At 39.3% G+C, this 22500-nt stretch overlaps 1 protein-coding gene across 18 annotated transcripts in view; it reads right to left on the bottom strand.

Annotated features, from left to right (window-relative positions):
- LOC135114652 (tight junction protein ZO-1-like) overlaps positions 1-22500 on the bottom strand; it is a 124984-nt gene that overhangs the window by 6550 nt on the left and 95934 nt on the right. For 5 of the 18 annotated variants that reach the window (XM_064030468.1, XM_064030475.1, XM_064030476.1 and 2 more), the window contains 14 exons: positions 18552-18702; positions 18250-18401; positions 17405-17513; positions 16738-16920; positions 16192-16363; positions 14432-14497; positions 11805-12009; positions 11119-11290; positions 8457-8738; positions 6037-6567; positions 4767-4915; positions 4197-4488; positions 3724-3920; positions 1465-1673 (listed from right to left, as the gene is read on the bottom strand). In XM_064030468.1, coding sequence (XP_063886538.1) covers positions 1465-1673; positions 3724-3920; positions 4197-4488; positions 4767-4915; positions 6037-6567; positions 8457-8738; positions 11119-11290; positions 11805-12009; positions 14432-14497; positions 16192-16363; positions 16738-16920; positions 17405-17513; positions 18250-18401; positions 18552-18702 — 2870 coding nt within the window. The remainder of the gene's footprint in view (positions 1-1464; positions 1674-3723; positions 3921-4196; positions 4489-4766; positions 4916-6036; positions 6568-8456; positions 8739-11118; positions 11291-11804; positions 12010-14431; positions 14498-16191; positions 16364-16737; positions 16921-17404; positions 17514-18249; positions 18402-18551; positions 18703-22500) is intronic. The other 13 variants (XM_064030484.1, XM_064030486.1, XM_064030485.1 and 10 more) reach the window with 11 other exon arrangements.

Raw genomic sequence — 22500 nt, forward strand, 5'->3', positions numbered from 1 at the left:
GGTCACTGAGAGAGCCACAGTGGCTTGGGATTACTTCTGAGTGCTGAAAACTGTTTACATTGAGGCTTTTCAATTGGATCACATTCACCTTATTTCAAAGATTGAATTACTGTCTTACACTCAGTGTCTCTCCTTCAAATATATAAAAATGAAGTAGATATTTATAGAAACTATAAATTAATAGTAAATGGCAGCTTTTGCTATGTCTTTTAATGTTTGAAATCAAGTAACCTTGTTCTAGAACTGAATTATGGTACCACAACCAAAGCCATAATGAGTTCAAAATTTTGTAAAAAAAAAAAAAAAAAAAAAAATTTGTTAAAAAGTGAGGGGTTCAGTAACTGAGGTTCCACTGTACACACACACACACACACACACACACACACACACACACACACACACACACACACATATATATATATATATATATATATATATATATATATATATATATATATATATATATATATATATATATATATATATATATATATATATATATATATATATGAATGACATTTTATTCCCTGTTCTGTAGAGTGCATTACCTCTAGCTATTACCTGTTCTGTTTTCACAATGTGATGTTTTTTTATTTCATAGTATTTTGTAAATATTATGACACATGTGGATGTTATACTTTCCTCTGAAATAATGTAAACAAGTGAGGGAACCCTGTGGTACCTTTACTGGCAAAGGGAAAAATACAGAAGGATGATGCAAGGTTTTCTCTCTGGTAGAGAAGCCCAGGTTTTATCCCTGTGAAGATTGGCCCAGTGTTTGTATGACTGAGATGACAGGTCTGTGTGTGGCTTTGAGGGAGAGAGGACAGGGCTGAGTCATGGTGACCTGCTGTAGTGCCCCAGTCAACACTAACAGTCTGGCGTGAGGCATCAGGGAATGCAGAGTTATAACTGCTTTCAACATACTGGCAAGACATATGTACCTCTAAGTGTTGAAGAAGTATGTACTACTTTTCAGTTCCAGATGAGTCCTGGAAAAGACAGCTCTAATCTATTTTCTAGAGCTTTCTACAGAGCTGTGATCTAGTTATTGCACACTAAGGTAGGTTATCCAGCAAGCACAACAGTATTTACAAAAGGTGAGGACAAGCAGGATTAGCAGCATAAAGGAGTTATTAGTAAGAAAGTCTGCTTTGAACACTGTAGTGTTAGAAGAATAGCAGCAGCAACATCCCACAAGCAAAGGTCACACCAGCCTCACTCCTCACAGTGCAAAAGTCAATCACTTTCAAGACTTGGAGGCTTTACCAGCAGTGCTTCCTAATGAGCCTAGTTAACCTAGATCCAATAGTTGCTTTACAACTCTAGCAATGTCTTCACACCTTCTGAAAGCCACTCAATGAAATTTCTTATCATATGAACAGCTCATATCCGGGTGTTATTTTCTGTCTGTGTGCCCTTGACAGTTCTGGCAAAGCCTCCATGCTACCTCCCCTAACTGACCTCTGTTTTGGTCGAGTGGAGGAACCAGTGAGCTGTCCTGGCAGACCTTGAAGTAAATCTCCTGTTTGATGCCCTTGGTTATGGCCCCCTGGGGAATGACTATGGACACGCCAGTCTCCTCAGAGGTGAGTGTTCCCCCCTTGTGATCAAAGACCCCTCGCGCCGTAGCAATCACCTTTTGTTTGCCTTCTTCTGCCATTGACCGCCTGCTGAGTGGTGGGCACAGCTTCCATTAGCTTAGGTTGGCTCCATTGATATTATGGCTACATTGACAGACAGACAGATAGACAGACAAAGGGAAGATACTGAGGTTGTGGCAAATAATTCCTGATTAGTCCACAAGATTAATAGTTATGCTGACAGTTTTGGAGGTATGAATTAATTAGGACATTTTTTTCTTTTAACTCTTGCTGCCTGTAGAAGTATTAGAATAAAATGTGTACAACATGCACATACAGAGAGTGCACAGGGTGAACTCCACATAGGGTGAGCACATATTACAGACAGACACTCCTCACACAGCTCAGCCTTTACCCTAATGCTGAGCTTGGAGGAACTATCCTTATGAGAAGGAGACTTCAGGAAACTGAGCCTCAGAAATCTTGTTAGGAAGAACCAAAGGTAACCAGTGACTGATCAAGGAGGAGTAACATTAAACAGTTCAATCTTCACAGGGTTATTGTGGTTAACAGAAATTTTATGACTGAACCATTGTCCTTAGTTATACTTTTATGAAGCTCAATAAAGGCTAAGGATGAAAACATGATAAAACAAATGTAGTATTACCATTTCTGCCATATTTTATAATAGAATTACACACTTGCTCCTACTAAAGCACTAATATGACAAGCATTAGAAAACGATGTAAATGGCTCATCCTTAGACTTTTTTCACCACCATTAGATATACCCAGTCATAGCCCTGATGCAACCGAGGAAGAGCTATTTACACCACCCATTACCACAGCCCACCAACCTGCAACTCCTTGGCTGATAGGGGGACAGATGCTAAGGTACAAGTGTGGACAAAGATTATGTTTCTTCTTGCTGCATCACAACCTGGATTTCAGGTGATAAAACATAATGACACAAAGTGATATAGTTGAAAGAAAGCTCCAACTGCTCAACCAACATAAATTAAATCCTAATGTGACTGAAAGTGAGGCTTGGTTTTGTCCACAACTGTACATCTTTTCTCCCCAGGTTCCCTCCAATATATATATATATATATATATATATATATATATATATATATATATATATATATATATATATATATATATATGAATTCTAATCTACCTATGATATGACTTTCACACCAGTCTTCCATTTTGTTGGTAAAACGCAATTAACATACTGGAAATATATTCTAAAAATTACTGGAAAACTTGAACTGTAAAATATTCCTTTAAAACTATGCACTTCAAAGTGGTCACAAGGTTAAAGTGACACTGCCTCTTTGTAGCTCATGATTTAATTTGAAAATTTGTCACCAGGTCCTTGGTGACAAGCAGGGCATGAATGCTTGACACTACATCACTGAATATACCAATATTCCCAATGTTCTTTGTTATTTATTTATTATTTTTTAATAATGTGTGTCAGTAGTGTGTGTCATGTACAATTCTGGAAAGCCCTAAGAACTGCAGAAAATACTGAATATTAACTGAAGCTTTCATTCTCACTGGCATTTTCAATGAGAAAAAAAAATCAATCTTACTGTGATAGATATAAGAACATAAGAAATAAGGGAAGCTGCAAGGAGCCATCAGGCCTACACATGGCAGTCCCTGAAAATGAGTGTGAAAATATGTGTACATACTCACTTACACCACACACTGGGCAGGATATTTAAAACTGGCTGACAGATCACACAGAACAAATGGCTTCTCACCTCAAATATTTTAAGCAGCCAAAAGTGAAAAGACACACAAAAAGAAAGAAGGAGAAAGACAACTGTAAGAAAAGTCATTATCAGAAATATCACGTTGACTTTCAGGCTATTAGCAGCTCCACAGAAAATTCGCCTGCAAGAGATTGAATGATTGAGGAAAGGCACCCAACATGAGTGAAAGCCTTTGCATCCAGTGACACAACACACTTCAGGTGGCAGGCCATGGAAAGCACCATCATTTAGGAACATAAATTGTCCCCTTTCAAGTCGGGAAATAATTTCCTGGTAAAAATAACACTTTTAGTCATCTGCCTGATGCATGATCAAGCTAACAATTGACTTATGCAATGTCACCTTAATTTTTACCTGTTTCCATGGTCAGAGTAAGTTGGGAGGTTGGGGTGGCCTCCTGGGGGACCACGAGGGTCTGGGGGTTTCTTGTACAGCTCAAAAGCACTCCCCTTGTGGTCATGGTTGGGCAAGTCACGGCCGCCAACTCCTGCATCCCGCGGTGGAGGAACATTGAGGTAGCAGCCACTACGGCCTGAGGCAGAGGATGAGACCTGGAACATGCAAGCTTTGTTTTAGTTGCTGCCATTACAATCATCCTAACTGTTTTCTATTGGGTAAACCGCAGGGTCATGATTAAAAATATCACAAATAACTGAGATATTTACTGATACTATACTTCATGGAGGATGTCAGCCTGGTATACAGGTAGATGGTAGTTAGAGAAAAAAATAGTTATATTACTGTTGCTGCAGTCAGTACCACTAGTCAAAATGTTAATATAAGTAATAATGTGGTAATATTAAAAATGATGAGCAAGTAAACTTTACCTTACTGTATGAGGATCTGCCAAAGGTGTCATATTTTCTGTCTAGGCTGCTGCCCTGCCCACTGTCCAGGCCACTGTAGTCATCACTCAGACCTCCGTTGCTTGTAGTGTGGTAAGTGCCACGCTCATACACCTTCCGACCATCGGTATATATGTCCCCCCATACCCCTCCCCCATCCAGGCCTGGCACCATGCCACCTGGAGCCTGGGGCTTGTAGTTTTTTGGTTTGGGTGGTGGGACTGGTTTGTAGTTGCTGCTCTTTGGTGGTGGTACCGGCTTGTAGTCTGATGACCTGTGATGGGGAGGCAATCTTAGGAAGGAACATTTCTTCTCTCTTAAGCATGTTGTCTTTACCTCTGTACCTTAACATAATGATATAACTTTTTCTTTCCTTGACTAATGTAAGGCAGAAATTCCTGCTACTGAAATCACTAAGACTAAATAGTCTTATGCTGCAACAGTAATGATAAATCTGACTGATCTGAGAAGACATTTCTTGACAGCAGATCAGCCACCATCTAAGGTTTCTCAGTTTCTTGCTACAATGCCAGTAACAAGGCAGCCACTCACCTGTAAGGGTCATCTGAGCGATAGGTGGGGGGTTGAGAGGAGGAGCGGGAGTAACGGTAGGGTTCATGAGGTGATCGTGGATGCAGTCTGCTCTTGAGGTCATCATGAGCATTGGGACCGAGAGGAGGATTGCCCATGTCGTAAGGGCTCTAGATGTGGATTAGGAAAGGATGGAGTGTTACATTAATGAGTGAATAATGTAAGATTCCTGAAACTGCTTACCACATAATTTTCATTGCTATTATTCCTCCACCTTGCATGATTCACCATTCATGTTAAAGCTTTTTAAATACTAATAAGATTTATGAATATTATTTAATATTTCTCAACTAGGTTGAAAGACATTAGCATTGTTGCAGTCATTACACAAAACACTGCAATTTGACTTTGATAAAATATTGCCAAAATACTACAATGTTTCTTAAACTCAGATTCATTTATGAACTTGCTAGGATGTTGTTTTGAATACTCTCAGACATCATACAACATACACTTCATTATTTCATTATACTTTTAGTTCTTTCTTCATCCATATTTTCTTATATCTTAAAATTAACCTGAAAATTAAAAATATAAGTACATTTCATACATTTGTGCTCATTTCCAAACTCTGAAGCACACTTAACAGCTGAGGATTAAGAGAAAATGCTATAAGAAGAGTTAGTTGAGCCTGTGTTCATGTCACCTTATGGCAGCCCCTGCCTTGTCACCCACCACCAGTCTTGGGAACCAAAGCAGGTGTCAAGTACTGGTGCAGCAGCCACCATATACAACCTAACTTGTTGAATCATGTATGTACAGTTTATCACCATTGAGAACATATATACAGAGACCTCACAATGAAACCATATAAGTGTTGTTAGAAAACTACTCAATACTGAAGATAATTGGTCACTTCTTGGAACCATCACAATACAATACGAGTACGTAAAGATGAAATCTTCCATTCATTCAAGAGAAAAAGAAATTGGCCAATTAGTATCATTATCAAGAGGTATTTCTACAATTTCTGGGTGAGTGTCTTAGTTTTCTTGTGGGAAGACACAATAAAACTTAATAAGTGTATATATATAGAGTTAGAAAATTATTATGTTATGTGATGCAGTTTTTAAAATGACATTCTGTGACAAGTTTACTGAGGAAGGATTCTTACATGCAATACATAGTCCAAGTATAATAATTCAAGTTCCTACGGCTAATAAGTACATATGCCAGTACAGCCAGTGAAGAGGGAAGGAGGAGCACGTGGTGGCTGTCATGCAGTGCTAACCTTGTGCTGGGGGTCTACACTGCTGCCTCGTCCTGTGTTGATGTAGTTGCCGTCATAATCAAGCTCCTTCCCAGAGCCAAAGTCCTGGCCAGACCTCACCCTGCCAGGCTTACTGGTACGATCTACTTTGGGGGGCACCTCTGGGCCAGCCTCATTAGAGTGGCCATTGATGTAAGGGGGAGGTGGGACCATATTCCCTCCAGGCCCAGGGGGGGAGTACCCCATGTGTGGGGGGCTCCGGCCAGGGGGAACATTGGGTGAGCGGCGGTGATGAGGAGAGTGCATGGGAGGGGACAGGTTCTGCTGGGGAGGCCGACCACTGTACCCAGGTGGCGGCACAGCTGAGTATGGGGAGCCAGGGTGGGAGGTCATGCCTGCAGCCCCCGCCCCTGCCGTGCTGCTCTGGGCGCTCACGGGGGGGCGGGAGGCATACAGGTCTGAACCGTAAGAGCCACCGCTGGCAAAGCCATACTTGCTGTCCCCACCGTGGGACTTCCTGCGGTCGTCGTAGGTTTCACTGGGCCCAGTTGGCTGGAAGGGGGGCAGCAAGACATGCAGTACATTGTACAATGCTGTGCAGGCAGCTTACCATGCCACGCCGACTCACACAAACAGGAATCCTAGCACACATAATTACAGCACATGAGAACAACCATTAATCCTAACAGAGCAAGCATGCAAGGCTCCAAATCCATAAAAAGGAATCTAGTATCCTTAAAAAAGCTCCAACCATTAGAGTTGCTGTAATGATGTGTTGTGGGATTCCTGCTTGTGATAGTGCAACAACAACAACAAGCTTCAAATACAAGAAAGCCTCAGTCTACTATAAATACACTTTCAACTTATTAAATCAAAGTAAATAAACTTAAAAACTGATAAGAAAATTATAGAAATAACTTGAAAACAAAATAAATTTCTAAAGAAATTAAAAAGCTAAGTCATGCCTTTTAGAATAAGAAGTTGTAATTTCATTAGTTGTAAGATAATCTGAGTAAAATAAATCAAAGTTGCACTAGTTCATAAACATTACAGCCATCAAGGTTGTCATGTTACCACAACATCAGACAGGCTAAAGAGTCCACATGAGAGGGTTGGGCAAGGAATTAGTGAAGTCAAGAGGCTGTGTTAATTCTGCATTAAAATCTTACAGCAACCCATTATGCAAAATGATGCAAAAATTTAATCATGTGAAAAAAATGTCTCAAATAATGATAAATAAGGTGTGGCTGTTTTGGCTTTGTGGAGAGTGATGCTTGTGTTAATATATTCAGAAGGATCTAAAAGGATCTTACTGAACACAGACCAGGTAGTGGAATGTAATGCTGGTGACTGCACACATCACGAGCTGTACAGGACACTCCTCAACCAGTTCAAAGCACTGTTATGAGAACCTCTCAATATTTGTGAAAGCACAAGCATGATATAATAAAAATATTTGTGTCCGCATGTACAGCAAGAAGTTTAATGACTGACATCATTGGAGTTCATCTTCCACATAATTACAAGACTTAATAACTATGTACATGTTGATTTCTCTTTATACATGTCCTTATTCCCTCCAATGTTATCTCAGTTTCCAAAAGGTGTCTGTACAATATTTGCTGCCTTGACCAGCTCTGACCTTTCTCTGCTCCCCTGACCTTGTTATCCTATTATCTATTCATCCTTTCCAGTCTTATCTTATCATCATTCGTCAATGGAAAGAGATAAAAGCTATATTTTATTCTAAAAACACAGCCAGTGTGTAAAAAATTTGCATGTATGTTACATCAGTCAATATGCACTATATGCATGCACGGGTACTACACATTACATGTACATGTATGAGATTCAAATACTACATATCAAGAGTAGAAGTACGTAAGCAGTGTGGGTAATCAGCCCTACTTCTGCCTTTGTTTAGGGAATGGTACCAGATAATTTGGCTGAGCAGTGAAGCCATTTGCATCATCATGAGAGGAAAACTTAAAAGCCAATGAGACAGCTTGTTTTGTTGTTTTAAGCAATATGAACCAAATGAGAAATTCTGTCTTGCTGGCTATTCAATCCATGAGCAAAATAACCACCATAGTTCATATTGCAATACTAAATAAGAAGAGACACTAGATTGAAGAGAATCAGAGAATCAGAGTTTAAGATTATTTTTTATCTACAGTATTTGAGGGCACAATGTAATTAGTGTGCATTGTATAAAGAAAAAAATAAAATAAATAAATAAATAAACAAAGCTGAAGCACATAGAAAAACACACTAATTGAAAGGGATGAAGGGAAGGTGCAGGGAGGTTGGGAACAACAAACCCAATGCAAAACTTACACTTGTGCTATGTAGTAATGAGAGTTGCTGTAAGTGTTGAATAAAATGGTGTTTGTCAGTATAGGGAGAATAGGCTGATAGGAGACAATGAATATAACACTTACAATCCTGGTGGGGCTGGCAGTGTAGGGTGGAGGGCCGCCATATGCATTGGGCTCTGTGTCCTCAGGAGCTGCTAAACTGGGGTCTGAAGAACTCTTCACCATACGGCCTCTAGGTTCTCGAGAATCTGGGTACATGTTGTGGGGAGGAGGATGGTGGTGGAGGGACTTGGAGGGAGTTCGAGATTCAGGTCCTGTTTCCAAGTCAGACTCAGGAGAGGAAGCGTAGGAGAGACGTGAAGTCATGGGAAAGAGGAAGTCATCAGACAGAGCTTCAGGAGGCTGCTTGAAGGAGCCACAATGTTGGTACAGAAAATAATTTGTGCAGGAGAGAAATTTTAACAGTTTTGATGAATGACGTAATCACAGAAGAGTTGGAGGGACAGGACGATGCAACACGAGCCACATTCCAAGAGCACGGTACATGGAAAAGAAGAAAACATGGGACAAGTTACAAATATTGTATTAGGAGGACATATAAATGTATATGAATATAAAGAAGGAACTCACAATTCTAATCATGATCATCATTCACCATCATCCTTTTCCATAATTCTATTTCATATATGCAGATAAGGTACAACAAGATTCCACATGGCAACAACAGATGACCACTTCAAACAGAAATCACAGAAAAAAAGTCTAATGGAAATATATCAGCAATATTGCCATTTCCCGCTAAGAGCAGGGTGTAGAGTGAGACTCATCTTGCTGTTAAAACTACCCTTTGACTTCAGAACTTAAATGTGATAAACAAACTTTAAGATCCCTAAGAAATATTAGTAAGTAGTTTTGAATTTTCATGCACTAACAAATATGTTGGAAGAAATTATTAAATGAGAAAATGTGTTTTAAGAAAAGAGTGCTTGTTTCTGTATAAAATCTCAAGTTCCAATGCATGACATGACTTATTAGTAAGCTTGATTCAGTACACAGCCCCAAGCATCAGGTAAGTGAAAGCAGCAGCTAGATGTAGGTGCGCTCTTCATCAATAGTGAAGAGTCTCTTGCTGGGAAAGGTGGGATAGAAGGAAAGGGAAGAGGAGAGCGCCATTCTTGGGGGTGGGGGAGGAGGTGGGGAAGGAATGGATGTGCGCATGGGGAGGGGAGGAGGATGGGCAGAGGTGGGGAGCTTTGAGCCTGAGGATCTCATAGGCACACAGGGTGGTTTTCTCTCCTCAGGCAGGACAGAAATGTGACCATTCATCTTCATTTGAGGAATTTCTTCTACCACTATCTCAAAAGATGGTTCCTCCTCATTTTTGGGGGGTTCACACTCCCCATCTGGACATATTTCTGAATCTAATTCCTTGTTATGAATCAAGAAAGAGTTCAGTTCCTCCTCAGACCCACTTGGGGAAGGAATGAGAGGAAGGAGGTACAAATCAGTTAGGAATTCTACAGGCTGGGGTTACAAAGTGTTTCCAAGGCATTGTGGGAAAAGTGTAAGAGCAACACATCAAAATATTACAAACATACAACATGTAATAAAAAATAAAGGATAAAAAAGTTTGGCAAGGCAATGAAGAATCAAAATCAATCAAGAGCACATTAACAACAATCATATCAAGTAATAGACAAGCATATGAATCAAAAGGTGAGTGCATTGTAGATAAACAGAGACAGGAATGTGCAAGGGGGAGGAGGAGACAAACCACATATTAGTGCCAATTTAGTGAGTGTTTAGGGACAATGAAAAAATAAACAATAAATAAATAAATAAAATTATAATCAAAACTGCCTCCATGCTAACAACCTGCTAAAATATAAAGGAGTTTGGTGAACAAGGGAAGCACATCAACAACACCTTAAACAAAACACTAACAAGCAACTCACACACCAAAACTACTGAGCTGTGTTGACAACTCCTGCAGCAAGATCTATTAGGCCAGGGTGGTCCAGCTATGGGCCCATGGGCCACAAGTGGTCTGCTGGTTGACTGTCTGTGGCTTGTGACTGATTGTATTATAGATTTAATTTGTGCACGAAAAACACAGACGAAGTTTCTGTGTCTGTATATGAAATAGTACTAGGAACTAGGATTATATATATATATATATGTATATGTATATATATATATATATATATATATATATATATATATATATATATATATATATATATATATATATATATATATATATATATATATATTAGTGGCCCTCCATGTAACCATTTAATGCTGTAGTGGCCTGAGATGTCAAAGAAGCTGGACCACCCTGTATTAGGCTTATCCATTCACCTGAAGCACTCCTACTCACCAAAAAATTAATCAACATAAAGCTTTTGTTAAATAAATGCAACCATGTGAAGATCAGGTGTTACTGGGTTGCATAAAAATAGGTTAAGAATTCAGTTTCTCATGTGCTACAGTAAAGCAATGAGTGTGCTGTGCGTGTGTGTTGACAAAGGGATGTGCAACTGATCAACCAAACACTCAAATACTACTGTGGTATAGGCAGTACTGTTAATAAGAATTATTCAAAAGATACCATGTTATTTGTAGCATATGAAGCGATAATTACTCAAAAGTTAATACAAACATGAGTAAAATATTAGGAAAAGAATGATTAAAGGCAAAATAAAAATAAGGTCCAACTCAACTAAACTATTCGATGAATAAATAAGATCAAAGGAAATCAAGCAAGACAGGTCAGCAATGTCACCTTAGTTTCTGACATCCAAATTGGGCCTGACTGCTGCTTCTCTATAATTTCCCGAACTTTGCGGAACCATGCCTCGGGCTGGGTGAGGCTGATGGTGGCAGTGAAGATGTGCGACCACAGCTTCTCCAGCTTCACACTCTGATCAAACAGCTTCTTGCTGCTCATGCGGCCTCTGCCACAGGTGAAGGAGTCAGTTAATGAGGGTGAGAGAAGGTGAGGTTTACAATGACCTATTATAAGGTAAAGTTTTCATTGACCTATGGCAAAATAAGATGTAACAAAAACAAATATTTTCCACAGAGAGAGAGAGAGAGAGAGAGAGAGAGAGAGAGAGAGAGAGAGAGAGAGAGAGAGAGAGAGAGAGAGAGAGAGAGAGAGAGAGAGAGAGAGAGAGAGAGAGAGAGAGAGAGAGAGAGAGAGAGAGAGAGAGAGAGAGAGAGAGAGAGAGAGAGAGGAAAATGAAAGGGTACCAGCAGTAGTTGTAATAGCAATTTTTTGGTCTGGAAAAAATACACATTATACACCAGAAAATAAGACATGTTGTATAAAAAGGAGTCATTAAGAGCTCTGATATAATGCTGGTGGTTGCTAATATTACTTAGAGACCAGTCACAAAATCATTAATTTTAGTGACAACTTATAAATCAAGGTAAAAGTCATTGTGCAAAAATAGAACTATATCTTACTTAGGATAGCCACTACGAAGCTCCTTCACAATCTGCTTGGACTCGGCCCTTGTGAAGATGACGATGGGATAGAACTGGGCGTAATTGAGGCGGTCCACAGCATTGGGGGTGATGTCCAGTACTGCATGCTTCCCTCGGTCCATGATCTCCCTGATGGCGCTGAGACGGATAATCCCGGACGGCTTCTCCCCGCTGCTGTCCAGTTCTGTAACACACCCACACAAGTAAGCCAACATGCTCACCTCTGCTAGGCTCAAGTGTTGCACTGTTACACTGTCAATGGTGCACATGAACACACAGGACACAACCTGATGCCAATGTTTTGAACCTCACTCAAGCTCTGCCAAACACCACTGATTCTCTCAACTTCTTTTCATGAAGCTACTGTCTTACAAGTTTTCCCTTTGCTTCAGTTTGTGTACAAGGTGAGATGACACAAGCTGCTTCTCTTAAAGCAAAAAAAAATATTGAGCAAAGATACTAAATATTCTCAAATCATCCAGTGGTATAAAATATTTTAGATTGAGCAGATTCGAAACATCTGCATGAGAGTTTAGTTATTACCTATTCATTTGTGTTATTAATCCTTTTTATCTATGCACTCTATCCTTTATTCATTTATCTAAATCTACAATTTATTCAACACCAAATAAAGTGGATAATGTTATATCAGAAGGGATTTCTATCTATAATATTATTCTGTAGAAAAAACTCATGATATTCAGGGACAGGACAGGAATGTAACAGCTGTGACTAGTTACTGCATTAAGTCACTGACAAGTTGAGACAAAGCCAAGACACATCTTGATGTTCCTCAGTGCAGGTAACACAGTGAGTATTCTCTATTTCTCTTTTTGATTTATGGAGAATCACAATTTTCCAGCAATGTGGTAACAAATAGCCTTTGCTTTATATTTCATATTCTGATATCTGGAAACTCCCATTCTAATCAGGTAAAGCAATGGAAAAAGAATACAATATTCTTAAAGTAATGTTATTCACTGTACCACTAAAGTCATACATTTTTAATTTTTTGTTTTTCATAAGCTTTACTGCCATCAACTCTAAAAATATCGAAGATGTGAAAGAAATTTTGCTGAGTAATAATGGTTGTTTAATTATCCACACATCTATTATGTTAAGGTTCCTTACATTAAACACATATAAGAAAGTTTCACTATATGTATAATAATATGCATCAAGCACACTAATTGCAATCCTACTGGTTCTTCCATGGTCTATAGGCTGGAACAAATGTGGCAGTCAGTGTGACCAGAAGTGTCATCATGCATCAGGGATTCAATCTACAGAGGATGAGGGACAGGCAGGATGTGTACACATGGAACATGAGACACAGAATAACATACACAAACCTTGATCCGTCCCCCTAACACACACACACACACACACAAACACACAAACACACACACACACACACACACACCATACACACACACCATACACAATTTTTCTGACATCATAACATGCCAATGCCTAGATTGTATCCCAGGTACAATCTACATCAGTTAACACATAATTAGAGTAATTCTTTCTTTGTCCTACATAACCACCACACAATAAGCAGTCATCATGAAGGAAAGGCTTTCATCTTGTTCTTGTCTGTGGCACTGTCCCATCTTAAGACTGGCTACATATACGAAGTGAATGCAGGTCACATTCACTCTTTTTGTTGATTTGATGGCCAAACTGATATCTTGAGAATATCCAATAAAAAGAAAACAATAATATAAGGTTTGAACAGACACAACATTGTGCATGTAACTATGGAAATTTGCTACAAAATATTACTTTTATATATCTCATCATTCAAGAGACTGCAAAAACTTTCTGTATGGTTTTGCAGAATTTTCTCAATTTCCTGAACAAATAGCTACATGTAACACTCATCCTCCTCAATCTGTCAGGGTAATATTTCTGGATCCAGTAGCAGAGGCTGGGGAAAGGGAGCAAAATGCACTTCCTGATCCCTCGCCTCTTGTTTTCATCACAGAACTCTTTGAGACGCAGCCACAGAAAGGTTGACACAATATAGTATGTACTACTAACATACTGACAGAATCAGAAAGTTTGCCAATTCATGGAAGACAGTGCAGGGTTGGAACAGGAATAAACAACATCAATGATCATGCTAGGGAGCCAATGGAGCATTTGGGTCACTCTCTAGAGGAATAAAAGGAAGTTCTACCAACAAAACTAAATGCTTGATTATGCATTATGATGCATCACACTTTCTAGATAAAATACCTGAGTGTTCATAAAAAATCCTCAGTGGACAGAGACAGAGAACTGATTAATGTCTACTAATGACTACTGTAAGAACTAATGTCTATAAAACACATTTTCTTTGCTTTAATGTCATATTTTTAGCCTGAAAGCTGAGGAAATGTCAGAGCATTATCAAAGGAAGGAATATGAAGACAAAAGTTTTGTCTTCCATAAGTCAACAAACTTGTAGTCTTCATGACACAAAGTCTCAAAAAATTGTCAACTCATAAAGGCATATTGGAAGATGAGCCAATAAAAGTCTGGGTCAATCACACCATGCTTGTCAAAATGCTGGGAGGAGGAGGAGGAGGAGGTGCACTCGGTAAGACAGGCTTCCTTACCCCGCAGTGAGGGGTACGGATAGCCCCCGTAACATGGTATTGGCATAGTGAGCCGCATGTATATTCCTGAAAATACCAGAGTGAGGAAGATTCTTCATTAGGCTGGTCACATTTTTTTTTTTTTTCAGCCTTAGGCTATGAGCTGGAGTTGAGAGACACATGTATAGCTGAAACTACATAATATAAAGAGCAGTAGAGCAGTCTCTATGTACAGTACATCACTGAAAATTAGAAATGTTTCCTCAAACCTAAGGTTAGTATTTCGCAGCAGCAATGTCAAGCAAAAATCAAGTCATTAAGGTCTTTCATAGAACAACAGACCAATGGCGAGTCTTTTTTTGGTGATCAAGCACTCAAGTATTTCCAACAAAACGCTCCAGCAAGGACACTGTTTTCTATTACATCAATAATTACGTGACAAAACATACACTATATTTTCTTAATCCTTGTTGCTAAGCATGAGCTAAAATGATACCTTTATTAATAATAGGAGGCAATGAACAAAGCCTACCAGAAACACAAAGGTAATGCCATGAAACATGAACCATTGCTGCTGGGAATATCATTGGGAAGAGGAAGAGTGGGGGAATAGGAATGTTTAGCTAATCCTATACTTAGTTCTACAATGGAATAGTATGTCTGTTTGTTGTGCATGGTGGTGGTGAGAGTGCTGGAGGATCCTGGAGAAAGAGAAAGGAAGATGAGCCAACTTTCATTAGGTTTGTGCCAATATTTAAAAATATCTTACCAAAAACATGAAAATAACACGTAAGCTCCAATGAAAATACAGGCAAAAAAATAAGTAAGGTGACATAAAACATTTTCTTTTTTAATTAGAAATTACTATGAGGTCCATTCTAGGAATGACCTCATCTGTTCTTTTCTTTCTCTCATTGTGTGGGGTGACTGGAGTGCAGTGAGCAGTGCAGTGGTGCAACAAAGGTGCAGAGGCTATGTACAGTGGTGGCTGTCAGAGCAATCTTGTCACAGCTCCATTAAAACAGCAACACAAAACTTTGTACCACACCAAAAAGCTAGCAAATAATTATGAAGTAAGCTTAATGTACAAATGCACGATGTACAAGAATAATGTGATAGTTTAAGTCCATCCATCTCTAAGGTACTGTAAGAAAGTTAAGTAATCCTGATAATTAACAGTACAGGGACAAATTTTGTGATAAGATGGTATGAAGGAAACTGAAAGCTTGGAAAGGCGTAGAGTAAGTAAAGTAAGGGATTCATGGAAGGCTGTAAGGTATTATGGCATCAGAGTGATCTCATGACAATTGGCAATAATTTCCTGATGATGCTAAGACAACTTTACATTAAAACCATGCAAAGAACATTAGTTATAAGCGTACATAAACAGCTTCTTCTTTGGTCTGTACCTTGTTCCTACATGTTGACTTATATGTAGTCTGTTGCTGAACACTCTGCAGTCTACTTTGTACGGAGTGACTTGGTAATGTTAATGTAAAGTAACGTCTTAGCTAGAATTTATTTTGTTAAGATAAATGGACTTCATTGGCATATTAAACCCTTCTTTCCTCCAAAATACTAGCATCTGTCAGCACATGAAAACATATAGATTCAATGGGTATACACAAAAAATAAATACAAGAAACTACACAAAAAATATTTTTTCAATGCTGCTTATTGGCAACCATAATTATATACACTTGGTGCAGTGAAAACAAAAATAAAGAAACAAGCAGCTGGTGTGCCACAAACCCAATGTGTTGTATCCATCACAGACTTACGTGGTGAAGAGAACTTGTCTGGATTTTCCTTGAGCAGCTTCTCCCGCGCCAGGTCAGAGAGCGGCCCAAAGAGGACGATTGGCCGAACAAAGCCAGTGTGGCGAAGTGCAACCCTCTCATAGGCAGGAAATTTGGATACTGAGTCTGCAAACACCACATCCTCCCAGTGATCCTACGGGCACAATGGGAAGAGATATAAGGAATAAAGCATGCATAATCAAGTATCTATCTATCAATCTACATACCAAGCCAGCAATCCTACTCACAGTAGCCCAGACAAGGCACCATACATTCATGCATACATCATTCACACTCTTCACCCCATTAGCCCCAGGTGTAAAGGGATAATTTTGTAGCCCATTGTACTATACCCCAGGAGCCCAGACACAACACAACATAATCATGATCATTTCTGAAGTTAGGGGACCATTCTCTCCTTTACAAACAGATCTTTATCACCTTGCCCATGTAATGACACACTCATTATCTCAAGCTCATGACAGCTTTTCAGAAACAATTTAACTGGCAAACAGGAGCAAGTCTGACCTTGCCCAGTGACTTAGAACGTCTGGAGTTTCTTCGCCTCTTGAAAAACCCACTGCGAGATTCTGACTGAGTTTGCTCCTTCTTGGCAGCATTGAACTGAGCAGTAGCAAGCTCCTCTGCCCTCGCCTTGTTGGGGATGATGCCTTTCTGTGTCTCTTGATTGTTGCGACCAATTCGGTGTACCTGTGACAACTTGGAATTAGTACATGCTGAATACTAGATCAACTTTCTTCTCTCAGTTCTTGCTTAGATAAGCAAGGCACTGAATGAATTATCATGAATAACACCTGTTTTCTTGCCCTCTGAGTCTGTGGTGGAGAGAGAGAGAGAGAGAGAGAGAGAGAGAGAGAGAGAGAGAGAGAGAGAGAGAGAGAGAGAGAGAGAGAGAGAGAGAGAGAGAGAGAGAGAGAGGAGAGAGAGAGAGAGAGAGAGAGAGAGAGAGAGAGAGAGAGAGAGAGAGAGAGAGAGAGATTTCAAGGCACAAAACTCTCATATCAAAATCATCAAATGCAGCCACTTTCTATAGTCATTACAGGCCAAGCAAAGGAAGCCCAAATGTGCTACTTAGGTAGCAATAACAATAAATAAAATGAAATAAATAAACTAATTAATTAATTAAACAAAAGTTGAGTAATCATGAATAGGGAACAGTCCCTCCATGCCTCACCTGCCAGGCGCCCACCACGCCGTTGTGCAGCGTGTCCACCACCCGGAAGATGTCACCGGAACGGAAACTCAACTCGGACTTGCCGTTGGGCTCATAGTGGAAGTGTGTCCTGCAAACAATTGTTTTACCTTAGTAAAGATAAAAAAAAAATCTATCTATATACCTTGTCTGTCTGCTTGTTTCGGGTGGTACAATGGGCTATGAGACTGTCACTTTCTACCAGTGGCTAATGGGGGCAAGGATGTGTGTGTGTGTGTGTGTGTGTGTGTGTGTGTGTGTGTGTGTGTGTGTGTGTGTGTGTGTGTGTGTGTGTGTGTGTGTGTGTGTGTGTGTGTGTGTGTGTGTAGTGCTTTCTCTGGAACCACCGAGTGTGGAACTGCCTGCCTGGCATACAGATAGGAAGAAAGATAAAAATAAATCAATCCATATGCCAGAATGACTGCCTGTAAAGAAGGGTAGACTATAAATCTTTGTCCCTGCTGCTCCCTATCGTAAGGATGTCAGCCTGGTATATGGATAGACTGAGAATAAAATACAAAAGACACAGAGAGAGATAGAGAGACAAATGGAAAAATAGGCATTAAAATTTCCTGTGAAACTGTATAAATTGATGTAAAAATATAAAAAAATAAATAAATAAAAAAAAATAAATAAATAAATAAAATAAAATAAAAAATAAATTTGATTTGAGAATGACATGCTGAAGTAGATCAAACATAAAACTATTATCTGGAGTTAAGTATCAGATGTTAAATATATATTGAGATAAATTTAATAGGTATGTTCTTCCTTCATTCTCAAATTGCTGTTGGTGAGTAAATATCTTCTGATGAATGAATGCTTACTTTATATAGAAGAGATCTCCTTTCTGGGTGTTAAGTATTGATTCGTAGTCATGTTTGCGTGTCTGTACAATAAGGTCGATCTGGTTCTGAAGACTCATGAGGTAAAGAACAGCCTCCTCTCGGGTCACTCCTGCCATGTCCATGTCATTGACCTGGCAAGGCAGAAAAGAGGTCAGCCAGGTATATAAACATACACAAGTGCACATACACAATCCATTACAGAAACTGAATCTATAAAACACTCAAAGACAAAAGGTTACTTCACACCTATAACAAAATGAACTGATTGCTTCCATCTGTACCTTTAGTATCTTATCGCCGGGAATAAGTCCTTGCAGCTGTGCCTGAGATCCGGGTTGAACTGCCGTCACGAAAATTCCCACCTCGTTCCCTCCTGTGAGTCGAATGCCCACGCTTCCCTCCTTCTTGAAGCTCACAAAACGTGGGTCTGGTCTACATGTGATGCAACAGTGAGTCAGAATCACAGAAGTCTTGTCAAGCCATATTAGTTCCAGATTGGTCACTCAAACGGTTATACTCAGAAAAGTAATTGTGAGTGGGTTGATTAATATCTTCAGGTACTAATAAGACATACTGGCAAAATGGTGACTGAAGAGAGAAAGTTAACATTATACCTAATTCTCTTTGCAATAGTTGATAACTTTTTATTGTTCAAGAAAACACATCCAATCTGAAACAAAATATTGAGCCTTTTCATTTGGACATAATCTGCAGTAGCTAACAGGTTCATTCCCATATAATGTGTTCATCTTTTCTGACTGAGTTAGAGAAAAAGTTTGGAAGCGTCAGAATAGCACCAAATGTGGTTGTGATATGGCAGTGCAGGAGGGCAAGGCAGCAGTACTAGTCTTGGTGAAGCTGTTGTCACATCAATGGACATTTCCAACCAGGGACACTTTTCAGTCAGCACTTTGAGGAGATTGACATGAGTGGCAGACAAGCCATTCATTTTGTCACATCCAAAGACTAAGGAAGTCTATTCACTCAACATGCTGACTCAAATGCATCCTGCTGTTGGAAATACATAAATGTGAAGGCTGTCTAACACTGAGTGGCTCCCAACAGACCAACAAGCACTTGTAATACAAATTTATTTTTCCCTTCCTTTTTATGATTTATTAAAGTGATATATGCTTGAAAACAAGTAACCAAAATCAATACATATATACCAAATGGACTACATTTGCTGACAAGAACATAACTTTGCTTCTAATATATATATATATATATATATATATATATATATATATATATATATATATATATATATATATATATATATATATATATATATATATATATATATATATATGAATTTCAAGGTTTGTACAGCTTGAGATCTCTCAGCCTTGGGGTTAGTCATGATGCACACACTGGAGGGGAGAGAATGCAACTCCTCAAGCTGCATTAATACCCACAATTCATAACTCTTACTTTTCACTCAAGGTTTTTCTATGACTTGGTCCATATGACTTTCTCAGACAAGTTAATAATGCACTCAAAACAGCATCTTGACTATGATATCACTTGAGCACACATTTTTAATATATAACTGAAAGCAATATTTTATGCCAGACAAAATAAAAAATATATCTGCAACTATTAATGATCTATTGCAAAACAAGCTTTCATGATAATAATGAGAATCTTGTCCAGTGACTTCAATATATATACATAAATTATCTATCTTTCTAGTTTGAGAGTAACTGATCATAAACTTGACCTCTTCCCTGATCTTTATGCTGCATGTGCTGTTACTGCAAAGTGTTATGAGAAGCAATGTGTTGATCAGTCATGAGGAAGGAAAGCTCGTCACCACACTGAGTCGTCTTCCTGTTGAGAGCCTCTGACAACCACTAGCTACTGTTGTTACTCCAGCTACTGTTGCTGCTCAGATGAACAGCTCTTACTCCAGGCACTACACACAGCGAGGCCCAGGTAAACAGCCAGTCAACACTTGGTAGTAGAGAGAATCACACTCAACAATTGGTAAAAGTTATCTTGACACAGAGCCTATCAAATCACTCTTCAATAGCATGTGGTGTTTGCCTTATATGGTGAGCTCTGTAGGAACACAAGAGTATTGTACTTGTAACAACATTTACTGAAGTTGTATTTCAATCTTACACAGCTTGCATATGAAAGCTTACCACCTATTTAAAATACTACATCAGACAATGCAACTACAGTTTCTCAACCAGATCCTCATGTCACTGTCATATCATATCCACAAACCAAGAGAGGAAGTGACCAGAAGTTGTTAGAGTGCATTAACTATTAGTTAGGAAGACAGTGCAGTATAAGTTAAGTTTTTGTGTCAAGGGGCAAAGAGAGAGAAAGAGGGAGCTGTTGGGGAAGGAGGAGGAATGGGAGGAGGAGGAGGAGGAGGAGGAGGAGGAGGAGGAGGAGGAGGAGGAGGAGGAGGAGGAGGAGGAGGAGGAGGAGGAGGAGGAGGAGGAGGTCTGAGGAGGGGTGGGGATGCCTCCAAGATGTTAAGATCCACCACCAAGTGTTATTTGCACCCAGTTTCATTCACGTCCTTCATAATGAAAACAAATATGGAAAATCTCCACAGCAAAATTGCTATATATTATTTAAAATAAGATTTTCATATTCAAAAATATTTTGGTACTGGAAATATTTTCATCAAAATCCAAAATGATCTGGAGAAAGCACAATGCAGTAAAATCTTTCCTTCAATAAAAGATACTTAAAACTTGAAAAAAGTAAGATTTGATGCTTGAATATGATAAAAACATGGCACTAATATGGCATTTGAGCTTGCATAGTGATAAGCCAGCCCCTGAGGCAAGAGTTCTCCACCTCTAGAGATGTGCGGACAGAGTCACAGAGAGAGTGGTCAACCTTGGACTTCTTGGTGCCTCCCAGACATGACACAGATCAAAGGAACACCAGAAATTGGCAGATAAGCTTTGACAAGGACAGATGTCAACTGTGTGATGCTGCATCTGGGCAACAGTGAAACACAAGCATGAATGCAAACACTACAACACCAAAGTAAACAACAAACTGGCACACAAGTTGGATGTTGACCAGTCTCTGTCTCTCTCTCACTCTCGTTCTCACTCTCTCTTTCTCTCTCTTTCCTTAGCGTCTGCAAACACCTCTGGACTTGCCACCAGTCAAGCCAACCATTATTCAATCACACCCCTTAGAACACACACCACTGGCAACACACAAAGCTTGCCTCTACAGCCTAAGTGACTCTCATTATTCTTGGTCCCTTACAGACTCTTACCAACTTATCAAGAGCAACCAACATATAAATAGGAAAATAACCATACATATTTCTGTGATGCTATACATACACTCTTCTGTATCAAAGCTACTTCCTCTCCTTTCCACAGTTATGTCCTAAATCACTGCTGTTACATGTCACAAGAAACATGATGGTATTGCCTAGAATGAGCACAGAATAAGACTGATCTGCTTGATCAAACTTAGTCCTTGTGTGGTGAAGCAGTGGCTGTTCCTTTCTCTCAGTTACGCTCTACAGACTTGTTGATATGCCACAACTGTACAGTCAGTAACTGAATGCATACAGCCTATCTCACAACTCTAGTGAATGATCCTTTTTATGGAAGAGTTCACTAAAAAGCAAAGCAATTTCATTATGCAAAATCAATCCTAATAAGTGTATTTTTGGAAGGCCTTAAGGCCAGAGGGAACACCCAGTAAAACATCAGAAAGCTACCTTCATGTCCACAAGGTAAAACACTGCTTGAACTGACTACCAGCTGTACTTACCAGAAACGACTTTTGACTTTTTTCAGTAACCCCGAGAAGTTGGACTCAACAACTGATAGACATAACGGAGAACAGGACTGAAGAGCTGGAGCGACTGTGTGCTCATAGTTGTACAAATGTTAAAAACAAGACAAAATGCCTCACCACTACCCCCAAGGGACCACTAAAGAAAAGAAAACAAAACATTTCCACAGCTAAAAACAAACCATAAAAGCCTAGAGCACTAATGTTCTCTTCTAAACAAAACAAATAGTTCAGAACTAAATCAAACTGCATTCCACTTCCCTAAAAAAGAGCCGTACTCAAATAAATAAAAAGGTATAAGAACCAATTAAAACAGCTTGCACTAACACTGTCAATCTAAGGTAAGAGTCAAATGAAAGCCACTTCAACTGAGAGGGAAGCTAAGGGAACCAGCAGGTGACATTTGAGTCTTTCAAAGTGATGAGGCCAATTTTAGTT

This window comes from Scylla paramamosain, chromosome 28 (genome assembly GCF_035594125.1).
Source record: "Scylla paramamosain isolate STU-SP2022 chromosome 28, ASM3559412v1, whole genome shotgun sequence".
NCBI lineage: Eukaryota > Metazoa > Arthropoda > Malacostraca > Decapoda > Portunidae > Scylla > Scylla paramamosain.